This window comes from Hemibagrus wyckioides, linkage group LG01, assembly GCF_019097595.1.
Source record: "Hemibagrus wyckioides isolate EC202008001 linkage group LG01, SWU_Hwy_1.0, whole genome shotgun sequence".
Taxonomy (NCBI): domain Eukaryota; kingdom Metazoa; phylum Chordata; class Actinopteri; order Siluriformes; family Bagridae; genus Hemibagrus; species Hemibagrus wyckioides.
In genome coordinates this window covers 6,981,464-6,994,702 of record NC_080710.1, presented here as the reverse complement: position 1 = coordinate 6,994,702, position 13,239 = coordinate 6,981,464, and the positions used below count along the sequence as shown (strand labels likewise).

At 37.7% G+C, this 13,239-nt stretch overlaps 1 protein-coding gene across 14 annotated transcripts in view; it reads right to left on the bottom strand.

Annotated features, from left to right (window-relative positions):
• The window catches only part of si:ch211-285f17.1 (sickle tail protein homolog), a 78,194-nt gene that overhangs the window by 36,612 nt on the left and 28,343 nt on the right, over window positions 1-13,239 (bottom strand). For 11 of the 14 annotated variants that reach the window (XM_058402809.1, XM_058402768.1, XM_058402760.1 and 8 more), the window contains 2 exons: window positions 10,291-10,489; window positions 9,709-9,802 (listed from right to left, as the gene is read on the bottom strand). In XM_058402809.1, coding sequence (XP_058258792.1) covers window positions 9,709-9,802; window positions 10,291-10,489 — 293 coding nt within the window. Of the gene's footprint in view, window positions 1-9,708; window positions 9,803-10,290; window positions 10,490-12,096; window positions 12,148-12,640; window positions 12,657-13,239 lie in introns of those variants that run through there. The other 3 variants (XM_058402848.1, XM_058402838.1, XM_058402857.1) reach the window with 2 other exon arrangements.

The following is a 13,239-nucleotide window of genomic DNA, read 5'->3' as shown; positions in this document are numbered from 1 at the left end:
TATGTATATATATATATATATATATATATATATACACACTATATTGCCAAAAGTATTCGCTCACCCATCCAAATAATCAGAATCAGGTGTTCCAATCACTTCCATGGCCACAGGTGTATAAAATCAAGCACCTAGGCATGCAGACTGTTTTTACAAACATTTGTGAAAGAATGGGTCGCTCTCAGGAGCTCAGTGAATTCCAGCGTGGAACTGTGATAGGATGCCACCTGTGCAACAAATCCAGTCGTGAAATTTCCTCACTCCTAAATATTCCACAGTCAACTGTCAGCTGTATTATAAGAACGTGGAAGTGTTTGGGAACGACAGAAACTCAGCCACGAAGTGGTAGGCCACGTAAACTGACGGAGCGGGGTCAGCGGATGCTGAGGCGCATAGTGCGAAGAGGTCGCCAACTTTCTGTAGAGTCAATTGCTACAGACCTCCAAACTTCATGTGGCCTTCAGATTAGCTCAAGAACAGTGCGCAGAGAGCTTCATGGAATGGGTTTCCATGGCCGAGCAGCTGCATCCAAGCCATACATCACCAAGTGCAATGCAAAGCGTCTGATGCAGTGGTGTACAGCACGCCGCCACTGGACTCTAGAGCAGTGGAGACGCGTTCTCTGGAGTGACGAATCGCGCTTCTCCATCTGGCAATCTGATGGACGAGTCTGGGTTTGGCGGTTGCCAGGAGAACGGTACTTGTCTGACTGCATTGTGCCAAGTGTAAAGTTTGGTGGAGGGGGGATTATGGTGTGGGGTTGTTTTTCAGGAGCTGGGCTTGGCCCCTTAGTTCCAGTGAAAGGAACTCTGAATGTTTCAGCATACCAAGACATTTTGGACAATTCCATGCTCCCAACTTTGTGGGAACAGTTTGGAGCTGGCCCCTTCCTCTTCCAACATGACTGTGCACCAGTGTACAAAGCAAGGTCCATAAAGACATGGATGACAGAGTCTGGTGTGGATGAACTTGACTGGCCTGCACAGAGTCCTGACCTCAACCCGATAGAACACCTTTGGGATGAATTAGAGCGGAGACTGAGAGCCAGGCCTTCTCGTCCAACATCAGTGTGTGACCTCACAAATGCGCTTCTGGAAGAATGGTCAAAAATTCCCATAAACACACTCCTAAACCTTGTGGACAGCCTTCCCAGAAGAGTTGAAGCTGTTATAGCTGCAAAGGGTGGACCGACGTCATATTGAACCCTATGGATTAGGAATGGGATGTCACTTAAGTTCATATGTGAGTCAAGGCAGGTGAGCGAATACTTTTGGCAATATAGTGTATATTATATAATAATGGAAAATCAGCATATATCTATGAAATGGCAAAATCACTGGTCAATAAAAAGATGTATCAGGCTGGTATAATACAGACCAGTACCACTTTTCTCTTTTCTTTCTAAAGTCCTTGAATGCATCTCCAAGATCCCAAAAGGTCTGGCTTAAAGCAGAACATTCCACAGAGACTGCCCTTTTGACCGTCATTGAGAAACTACATGCTGCTATATCAGCCAAACTGTGATCAGTCCTCATCCTTCTCAATCTTTCTGCAGCATGTGACATGGTCAACCACAACACTCCCTTGTCCACCCTCAAGAGTGGAACTTGTGGCACAGCATGGCAATGGAGATCAAAATCTACTGCACACAGACACACAGTGGTGTCCCACAAGACTCAGTACTTGGCCCACTTTTTTAAAATTAGCAACCACAGTGATTCACAGTGTGAATTTGCACAATAAACAGAATACTACAAGCTTGAAAATATCTCCATTAGAATGTGAGATATGATCTTTTGAAGTTCGGAAATTTCATAAAAATTTCAGAACATTTTCTGATATAAAAGGCTTAGAAGCAACTGAAGCACCATGGAACCGTTTTCAGCGATTTTATAGATTTTCTTTAAAAACAAAAAATCTTATTTTGGATATATAAACATGAAGTTTTTCTTTCCATCTCTGCTATTATTTTTAATGTTTGACTGCATGTAATTAAGATATATACCTATATAACTGATGCTGAATGAGTTTTTAACTTATTTTCTATGACATTTTGTTACTTTTGTAATATGCATATCAATAAGGTAAACAAGAATTATGTACACTTCCAACAGTATTAAAGTTCTTTTTCAACATTTAAAATATCGCATCACTTTTACATTACAGAACATTTTCAAGATTTAAAAGAAATAAATAACACCTTAGTTCTTCGCTGTTAACTTCAGAACAATAAACAAAACTACTCTTTAGACTCTTAAGCTATGATAATACGATAACAGATATAACAGATATATCATTTAATAATATTCCTTGGTTTCCGCTTAGAGTATGGGAATTTTAACATGACCCGATGATGGTGGAATCTCCAATCTCGCTTGACGCAGAGGAAAATGCATGAAATTGAACTCGTATGCAATCAACATTTCTCAATCAAAACTTCATCATTTTAAAAAGGAAAGTTTGCCGTTTTTAATGATACATACTTTTTATTTAAACTCTGAATGGTTTTTGAAATATTTGAGGTCAATTTTGAATAATTATATAGAAGTTTATTTTTGGAGTAGGAAGGTGCGGCAAATACCATTTGAAAGCTCATTCTTTTCTCCGATAAGTCAAAATAATTTAAATTCAAAACCAGACAGATATCTCTTCATGGACGGCAGTTCATCAAATAAAACTTAATTCCACTGATTTCAAAACTGGTGTTCATCCCAAGTGATTCACCCCTATGTCAGGTCTGATCTCCCCTCCTGGCACGGCACAAAACCTTGAGGTTCCAATGGACAATCATTTGTCCTTTTCCTCACAGATTGCTAATCATTACCTTTACAATTTCAGACGGATTTGTCCATTTTTATCCACATAGGCTTGTTCAGTCCCATGTCATTTTGAGACTGGACTACCGCAACTCGCTACCACAAGAATGCCATTCAACCTCTGCAAATGATCCAAAATGCAGCTGCGTGACTTTTCAACCATATCACCCCTGTTTGCTGTGCACCTTACACCTCAATTCACTTAACATACTCTGCACTGCATTATGCTCCCTCAGATCCTCTTGCACTGCCAGATAGGTCCCACCATCTCTCAGGATACAAGGAAAGTATGCATAAAGACTTTTCTCCATTCTGGCACTGAGGTGGCGAAATGAACCTCGCTTACATGTCCAAACAGCTGAGTCACTACCAGTCTTCAAGAATCCACTCCTGCTGTCATGGATTTTCCAAACCCATGTTTTTAAACTCAATATGATAAAGATATCAGAGCTCACACATTCTCAGTCAGTGAGCTCAGCTTTTCACTATTTACAGACTTCTTACAACTTACAGACAGCAGATAAATTTAATACATCAATACCTCTTGCACCAGGAAATTCCACATTAAGTTCCACATAACCTAAAGAGAGAAAGGCAATTTAGTCTGAATATGCCTAGATTTATTCTGAAAATGGCTAGAGCGAGAGAGAGCGAGAGAGAGAGAGAGAGAGCGAGAGCGAGAGAGAAAATGCTGGGTAGGTAAATGTGCTCAGGGCAGAACATAAATAACACTATCTGTTGCAGATTGCCATTGGCACAGGAAGCACACACAAACAGCCTGTGCTGACACAACCACATATGCAGGGCCACAGACATTTCTCCACATTGCTCTATATTGCTGTGAGGCTGTGGATACTAAATCAGTACATTTTCCTAGTCGGCTTAAGAACATCAGAACAGAGACAGAATCAGCTTTCCTTCCTTTTTGCCTCAGCAATGAGCATCAGGAATATCGGTGACAGCAGCGGCACTGGCTAAAAGTGAACCTATCTAGAATGAAATTCTGGCAAAACTGCTTTCTGGCATTAAATATGAAGTGCTGTTGTTTGTACCACATTTTTAAAGTATGTTTAATATCATAGTAAGATTTATACACACATCTGAATTCAAGTAACTGATATTTATGAACTTTATATAAGAAATATTAATATCGGTTAGGTTTGGTCACATCATCTACATTAGGGTGGAACAATATGATTAATTCACTGTATTCTAAAAATACTTTTCAAATTTTTGGTACATCATGTTAGTTTGGTTTGTTTGTTGTTTGACACACCTGGAAATATTTATTTATTTATTTTTTATTTTTATTAAAATACACAGAAAGCCATGCATTGGTTTAAATGTAAATAAATGACTGAAACCTTTATGTTTCACATCTGTTGAAAGTTGTTAACCACCAAATAGAGACAAAAGCAAACAAAACAAAACTCCTTTTGACCTGTAGTTTTTTTTATGGCATTCTTTGAAAGGTCAGACAGTCAGTCTCTTATTGTTAGGCTCTCTATTCTAACAATCAAGGCTTTATTTCAGTGTTGAGTCAGATGCTAAACCAGAACCACACCCAGCACAGGTGTCTCCAGTCAATTTAGTTCAGAGATACTGCAGAGCAAAGTTAACTACACACAACTTAAATCTTTAACTTTGTTCCAGTCTAAATGACTTGTGTAAATATCCAACATGATTTGATGTGTGTAACAGTTTCACTGAACATGGAATGGAAAAGTTGTCTTTTTCAGTCTCTGTACACAAACACAACTGCTATCAGCAGGTGAACTGGTGTGAACTGGGTGCCTTATTTTACTTTATTATTTCTTATTACATAATAAGGAATAATGATGGTATATTTATTTTGAAACAGATTATAATATATAATTGTGTTCTATGTTCTAGGGATGTTCAATGCAAAGTAGAGAAGAGAACATGGGGGTTAAATACATTTTTTTAATTCTACTATTCAGTGTGTAAAATAAATTTAGTCACATAAATATCTAAGGGAATGAGGGTAATAATATCGGCTGAGAAAAATATGGGTGTGAACTCCTAATCTGTCAAACAAGGTAATAAGGCACACAAACACACATGCATACAAAAATAGAATCTGCTATCATATATTGCGTAGAGATTTGGCAATAAATTGTAAGATATAATATAATTAATATATTATATATATATATATATATATATATATATATATATATATATATATATATATATATATATATATATATATATATCTATCTATCTATCTATCTATCTATCTATCTATCTATCTATCTATCTATCTATCTAGATAGATAGATAGATAGATAGATAGATAGATAGATAGATAGATAGATAGATAGATAGATAGATAGATAGAGTCATGTGTTTTAAAAAATCTAAATTTTCTTGTGAGGAAAAAGTAAGGACACCCCCCACATTTATTTGGCTTCATTTAGCTTGGTTTGCTCTTTATTGAAGTGAGAGGTATCCCCATGATGAGATCCAAAAACTCTCTGAGAACTCCAGAAAGAAGATTGTTGATGCTTAGGAGATAGCAATCTGGTAAGGGATATAAAAAGATCTCAAAAGTATATGTAATCAGCCATTCCATTAGCCAGAAAATCATTTACAACTGGAGAACATTTAAAACAACTGTAAACATGGCCAGGTCAGGCCGTCCAAGCAAATTCACCCCAAGAGCAGACAGCAAGATGCTTCCAAAAGACGTCTCCAAAAACCCTAAAATATCATCATGGGACATACAGTAGCGTTTGCTACATTTTTTTGCCAAAGAGCATGAATCTATAATCAGAAAGAGACTACACAAAAGAGACTACTTTTGTTGAATCATAGACAGGCATATGATTAACCAGTTATATCAATGATCATGAAGTACATATGTAGGCTGCTGTGTAGGAGCTTAAAACTGGGTGAGGATCAGACAAACTCTGCTACTAATGTGAGGCTGTGGAAGACAGTAACAAAACACAAGTCATACTGAATCAGCAAGGTTTCTCACTGGCACAAAAGACTGGGGTTTCAAGATGTGCTGTTTAAGCTATTTTGAAGAAGCACAAAGAAATAGGCAATGATGAGGAGTGTAGACACAGTGGTCAGCCAAGGAAACTTAATGCAGCAGATGAAAGACACATCATACTTCCCTTCAACATTGGAAGATGTCCAGCAGTGCCAGGGGGTTTTGGCTAGATCCACATTCAAGCACCCTAAATTGCAATCAAGTGAAATCTAATAAAAGCAACCCCAACTGCACTTTCTGAAAACATATGACCCAGTTGAAAGGTGGAAAGGAATTTAGATGCTCACTGGATTATCATTCTCTCTCTCTCTCTCTCTCTCTCTCTCATGCACGCATTCACTCACACACACACACACACACACAAAAAAAACATTTGGATTTGACCTTAATATGATTTAAAATGCTTTCAGTATTTGTTTTCCTTCTCTTCATATATGTTATATTACTGCTCTGCTCCTGCAATTATATTACAAACACAGCATGTCTGTACAGATGCCTGGCTGAATCTGATGCTTATTATGCTTGTGCTTATTAAACCTGTGTTAACATATCTGATTTGACTGCAGGTGAGAGCTTTGTGTGTGGGCGTGTGCGTTTTCCATCAAGCACACACACACCACAAGTGTAAACTTTTACAGTCTACGTAGTGTGTAGGCAGTCAGTGGGTCCATGTTAATGCAGGGAGAATTAAATTAAAAACATTTTAACATGGCCAAAGTTCTTTTTTCTTCTTTTACATTTCCTTTTATAAGGAAAAATTGAGCTTACATGAAAACATCATGAACTAATTAATTATAAACAACTGACTGAATAATTGGGTATGGGGAAATGAAACAAAAAAATTGAAACCAAAATTATGTGGACAGTTAACAGTGATGTTCTTCCCCATACCATTGCCACAATGTCGGAAGCAAAAGATTTTCTAAAATGCACTTAGGCAATGTAGCATTAAGAATTTCACCTTCACTGAAATTAGGGGGGAGAAACAGTACAATAAAGCACCTGTACAAAAGCAAGGTTTATGAAGGTTTACCAAGGTTTTGGCAGCAGAACTTGAGTGGCCTACACAGAGCCCTGACCTCAACTACTCTAAACACTTTTGGGATGAACTAGAACACAATGCCTACAACCAAACTCCAAAATCTAGTCAATCCCTCCCTGGGATTAAAAAAAAAAGTGATCTAGATCACAAATCTAAGATATGATGTAATTCAGGCATACAACATATAGTAATTGAGTTACCAACAATATAATTTAGGGCATATTGTAAAATAAGGGTGTTGGCCTAATGCCATATATGTAATTTATTGCAATAATTTTTATAAAATATCTGTCAAATTACGTCCAATTCTTTGGGTGAGTTTATTATGTTTACAATTCAGGAAATAAATTATGAATGTATTAATAATTAATGCACACTACGGCATGTCTGCAAACTAGTGAGATAATGCAAATCTATTCATTTTCTTATATTCATTACTGTGATCTGATCCCTCAGAAAATGTGTTCATAACGTTTTCTTTTACAAGGGTAGGTGAAATGTGTATCATGTGAAATAACATTTGAAATTAATATTACAAAAAATGATTTCTTTCATTGCATGAAGCTGGTCATCACACCTGATTTATTCTTTTCAAACAAAGGCATTAGTTACCTGGAACAGGATAAATGAGCACTTTGCCAATGTTGAGTGAATCGGAGTTGGCAGCGGGTACGAGGAAAGCAGTTGATTTGACAGCACAGTGAAGTGCAGAATTTTAAAAAGTGCTTACTACAGTTGCTTCACTACAGAGACAGGCTATTGCCTGTCAGTACTAAAATCAACTGAGGTTAAAGTTAAATTGTTGTATCGTTGCACAATTTGCCAAATGTGCAACCTGATCAAGTAACTCAACACCACACTTGCAGTTGTGAAACACTGAAAATCTTAAACAGAATGAGCCCAACAAGGACATACTGAAATCACTGCACAACAGTGACTCATACATATACATTTGTTCACCTTAGTATCTAATTCACTTTGAGTTTGAGAAATTACAACAGCGGTTGTCTGGAGTTACACACAATATAGTTCTACAGGGCAAGCCCAGAATACTGAAATGGTTTCTGTCAGATTAGGGTGTGACCACAGTTCCAGGGCGTAATACACTGAAACTACAGAGGCATCTCTGCATTGTATTTGAAAATGAATTTCTTTTGAAGTTTTTGTTTATGTCCATACCATCTGGTTCAAGTGCAGCAATTAATACATACAGAAACAGGCAATATAGACAGTACATGGGGAGAGGGAGAGGGAGAGGGAGAGGGAGAGAGAGAGCACAATTAGCAGGGTCATTTTCAAGATATTTTCCATTCTGTCCAACATGTACATCAAATGTAATGCAAGCAGTGGGCAAACACAACTTGGAAGCCAAAGATCCATATATTCATTTCTATAAAATACAGAAAATTTCTCCAATTCATAGTCTGTTAGCAGTTTACTGGCTTTCCCTTTGGTTTGGCACCCTGGGTATTCAGAAAGGATGTGCAAGTCACCGTAATGCCCTCTGTCCTGCCAAGGTTTGAACACAGGGATTATTTATAAGTAAGCTGCTCAGTAAATATGGAATACATACAGAAGATGTCTCCAGTATACTTCAGACTTATTTTACTTCTAATATATTTCTTAGACAAGCTACTCATTAAGGTGCCAAATACAAAAGTATCTGCACTTCATTGCCTATAAAGTTCATCTTTTCATTTGATTCATCAATGTCCAGCAATGTAGGTTCAAACATACAAGAATTCACCATCACGCCTGAACCTGCACTAATATCCTGAAGTTCTTTTGTCTAGAAAAAGGGTAGTCTTTAGACAATCAAAAGACAAACCATGCTATTAGACCATATGTTACTCTTGTGGTAAAAACTTTAACTATGTTGTTACACTGCTGATCTGTCCGTTAGTAATGGTGGCTCACTGGACTCTGAGATAAGATGAACTACCAAGCACATACAATGTACATGTGCAAATGAAGTTTTTTTGTGTGCTTATCCTTTATAAAACGCCAGAGCTGTCTGTAAAGTCACAAGACGACAAATATTTTAATTATGGTTTAAACAAAACATAACCCTTAAGGCAAAACAATCCAATCAAACATGTATTAGCACATGGTGGTCAAAGCCAGACTGCAGATTGGACAGACACTGTAGATCAGACACACTTACAAACCAGGAAATGGTTATGTTCGTCCCAAGCATTGTGGGATATTAGGAAAGGTTTCTGAGGAGGAATAAAGCAGGGGAAAGGCCTTTGACGTCTATTCTGAGCACAATAGAAGGACACACAAAGTCCACACCAATCCCCGTAATAAGACTTGGGAAACAAAGCAACAAATATCTGGGGAGTCTTGGAAATCTAATTCTTTATAGAGAGCAAAGAGAGGATTTGTTACAGGGTAGTGAAATAAAAGTGACGAAAAATCCAAATGTGGTTTGCTGCCAGATCTAATCTCACACAAAGAACACACAAAGAATCCATTAAAACCCCAATGTGTTATCTATATATAAATGCTAATTATTTCTGATTAAAATTATTCATCATGGGAAGGTAAAAAGTTACTGAAATCCATTGGATTGGAAGTCAAATTAAACTTTTTTTCTAAGCTGTTGCCAGTTATTCAAGAACACATTACTTAAACCAAAACAAATGAATCAATTATTAAACTGTTGTGCATTGAGCATAAAATTAAAAACATATAAACCTCTATAACCTGTTTATAAACCAGCTGATTTTCATATGAATTGATATAAAGACACATTTCAAATAACATACATATTTTCTTAACCAGCAATGTTAAAAAAAGATGATTTGATTGATTCTAGCACTCACCCTAGCATCTCCAGTGGTGGGTCGAGCTGCATGGCTGAAGGCATGTGCTGGGTCCTTGTGGTAAACCTTCAGACATGAATGATCTGTGATGCTCCTGTAGAAAGAGAAATCCAAACCGTTCATAAATGGCACCCAAACATTACCATCAGACCCTGGCCTAGTGTGCTGATAATCATTTTGGATCCTGATCCAGATATTGCAGGGTAGATAAGGCATGAAGGCAGATCAATGTGAGAAAGAGAAGAGAGATGGGACAGTATTGTATGAGGGCAACAGGCAACCAGAATAAAGCTTTCTGATTATTTAGTAAAACTCTGGATGGTACCCTGTCCATGGTTTCCCCTCCCATGATTTCCCCTCCCATGATTTCCCTGGAGTAGGCTCAATGCTCCCCATGATCCTGCATAAGTGCAGATCTGGACTGGTTTCATGGCCATATAGAGTTCTGGTGAACTGCCCCACCCCCAACAAATTAACAAATTGGAAATTTGTGACCATGTCTTTCACATTTCAGTATTATGGTATAGCATCATGACATTATAGAGTAAATGATAACAACCATAACACACACACAAAGCATACCTGACATCATTCAGCTCATAGTACATGTTTCTCATGTCATCTTTGACATAGATAGCTGTGCTTGGCGACTCAAGCATTTTCATGCTGAGATGCTGTGGGAAGGCGCTGACGAATAAAGCTTGCACTGTGTCTACAGTTGTGATCTCATTGGGCATCCGAATTTCCTTTGTCTCATCACCATACTGCAGGTACAGCACACCTGAAAGGGGAGAAAGGGGGGGAGAGAGAGAGAGAGAGAGAGAGAGAGAGAGAGAGAGAGAAAGATAGTGAGAGACGTATAAACATATAGAACATGGTGCTATACCCTCTCTTAAGTTTGGAGAAAGATCAAATATTATTTATCTGGAGGTCACATTTTAAAAATCCAGCAGCGTTTGTGGGACTTACTCCTGCTGCAGAACTATGAAGCTGTTCCTCCTCCAGCTGTGTTAACAAGATATATACTATATACAGTATGTTTTTCCCACACATGTAGCTGGCTTTTCCTAATTAAAAGGAGTAAAGCAAGACAATGTATACAGGTGAACCACTTTTCTACTCTAATTTTAAATGTGTACTATAGTAATAGCACAGGCTCATTCTCATTCTCTCTCTCTCTCTCTCTCTCTCTCTCTTTCTCTCTCTGGCAGCAAGGTTATCAAAATTCTCAAGTCATGTTGGCAGACCAAAAGAATGTACTTAAAAAAGCCAAAATGTTGTTCTGCTTTCCAAATGTATGGATGTGCTTTAGTGTGTGCATGTTTGGCCAATAATTTTCTTACTATAATTAATTACCATAATTACATACTAAATAAATAATTAAAGGTTTACTGCTTAAAAAGATTAAGGGAACACTTAATCTTCACAGTATAACATCAAGTTTTCTTAACTTCAAGGATAACAATATGTCCAGTTAGGACATCTTAAGTGAATGTAAATCAGTTTCATTTGAAAATGAAAGTGGTTTTGCAGATGGTGGCCACAGACAATTGCTCTCTCCTTATCCTCCTTGACTGATTTGTCTCTACCTTTGTGTTTTTGTTAGGGTTTTCCCAGAACAGCTTCAAGAACATTGAGGAGATATAGGGAGAGGGTCTGTTACACGAGAAGAGCTGGACAGGGCCATAGAAGGGCAACAACCCAGCAGCAAGACCAGGATCTGCTCCTTTGTGCAAAGATAAACAGGATGAACACTGCCTCATGACCTCCAGCATGCAACTGGTGTGCATGTTTCTGACCAAACTCTCACAACCAGACTCCATGAGGGTGGCATGAGGGCTGATATCCTCTAGTAGGACCTGTGCTCACAGCCCAGCACAGTGCAGCTTGATTGCCATTTGCCAGAGAGCACCAGAATTGGACAGTCTGCTATTGGCACCCTGCTCTCCTCACAGATTAGAGCAGGTTCATACTAAGCACATGACAGATGTGAATGAGTCTGGAGATGCCGTGGGAAATATTATTCTGCCTGCAACACCATCCTGCACAACCGGTTTGACAGTATATACATACATATATATACATACTCCACTGGAAAGAGTGTACAGTTTCAGATTCCCCTGGTTGTTCACTTTACACAGGACCAGTTCCATGTATGAAGGAAAAGGGGCGGGGCAGATAAACAGAGCATTAGCCTGTGCATGCATTAGCCCGCTAAGCCAGAAGGAATTACTTTGTGTCAAACTTTGTGCATGTGAAAAGTAGAACCAACACAAGCATTATTTTTACAAACTCTCCATCAAGACAAAGAAAATGCCAGAGACTGAGATAAGTCAAAGCACAGCTGTTCTAAAGCACGAGACATGTTTAAGACAATACAGCAAGCACCTTGGGATTAGATGAGTCCAAATCTGTACTTGAGTCCTCTAGACCTATATCCTATGAACAAAAAGAGAAATTAAACTCTAGATGTAACACCCAACTGAACTTTAAACTTAGTCATATAATTAGTTAAAATTTATTTAGTATTTCCAATGATCTATTTGTTTGAGGGATTTTTTGTGACTTCTATATACACTTTGCAAACATTTAACTTTTCCAATCACCATATCACTGACAAAAAAATAAACTGATGAAAAAGATGTATTAAAAGGGTTAACTAGAACTAAAAAAAACTAGAAAACTAATATGTATGTTTTTTTCAACTATTCCCACAACTGAAGCTTTATTTCTGCTGCCATGGATGCAACTTTAAGTTCTCGTTACACCATCAAATATGCAGCATAAAAACTGCTTTCACTGCATCCCTCTCCCTCTGCTGTTCTAACACTGCTCAAGCATGAAGACCTACCTCTTCCTAAAAATACTTAAACTAGCACTTATAAAACAAATAAATAAATAAAAATTTGATTGTGTGCTCTCCTCTATTTACCTTCAAACAAAGGTGGAGGCTGATGGTATTCTTATTCTGTGTCCTAGTGAGCTGGTATTGATGTAGTCATCGATAGAGACTTCAAAAGCACTTTTTTTCTATGTCGCTCTGGATAAAGGCATCTGCCAAATGCCATAAATCTAAATGTAGAATGCTTATAATATTTCTCTTAAACAAAAAACATAAATCTGAATTGGATTAAAAGGCAAAGATGGACGGAGAAGAATCTATTCAGCTTTAGACCGCAGGCTGCAGCTTGAGTGTGTTCCTGCTGTCTCTATAAACGAGAAACAAATGTTCGGCCCAGCCAAATGGGGACGTTGTATGAAAAGGACGGCTTAAGCAGAGTAACCCCAGATCACAGATGCATCAAAAATACAGCTTTAAGTAATTAGAACACAAACATACTATAAAAAATCGTCTACAGCTCAGGAACTAAACAAACTTTTCTACAGAGCAACTAAATAATGCTTTATAACAACATTACGTCAAATATGAAAAATTCCAAAAGTGTCTAGTTTCTGACAACAACAATTTTTTCCTCACAAAGCAAGCATTTTTTAATGTAGATTAAAAAGTTAAATACTTTAAAGCCGGAG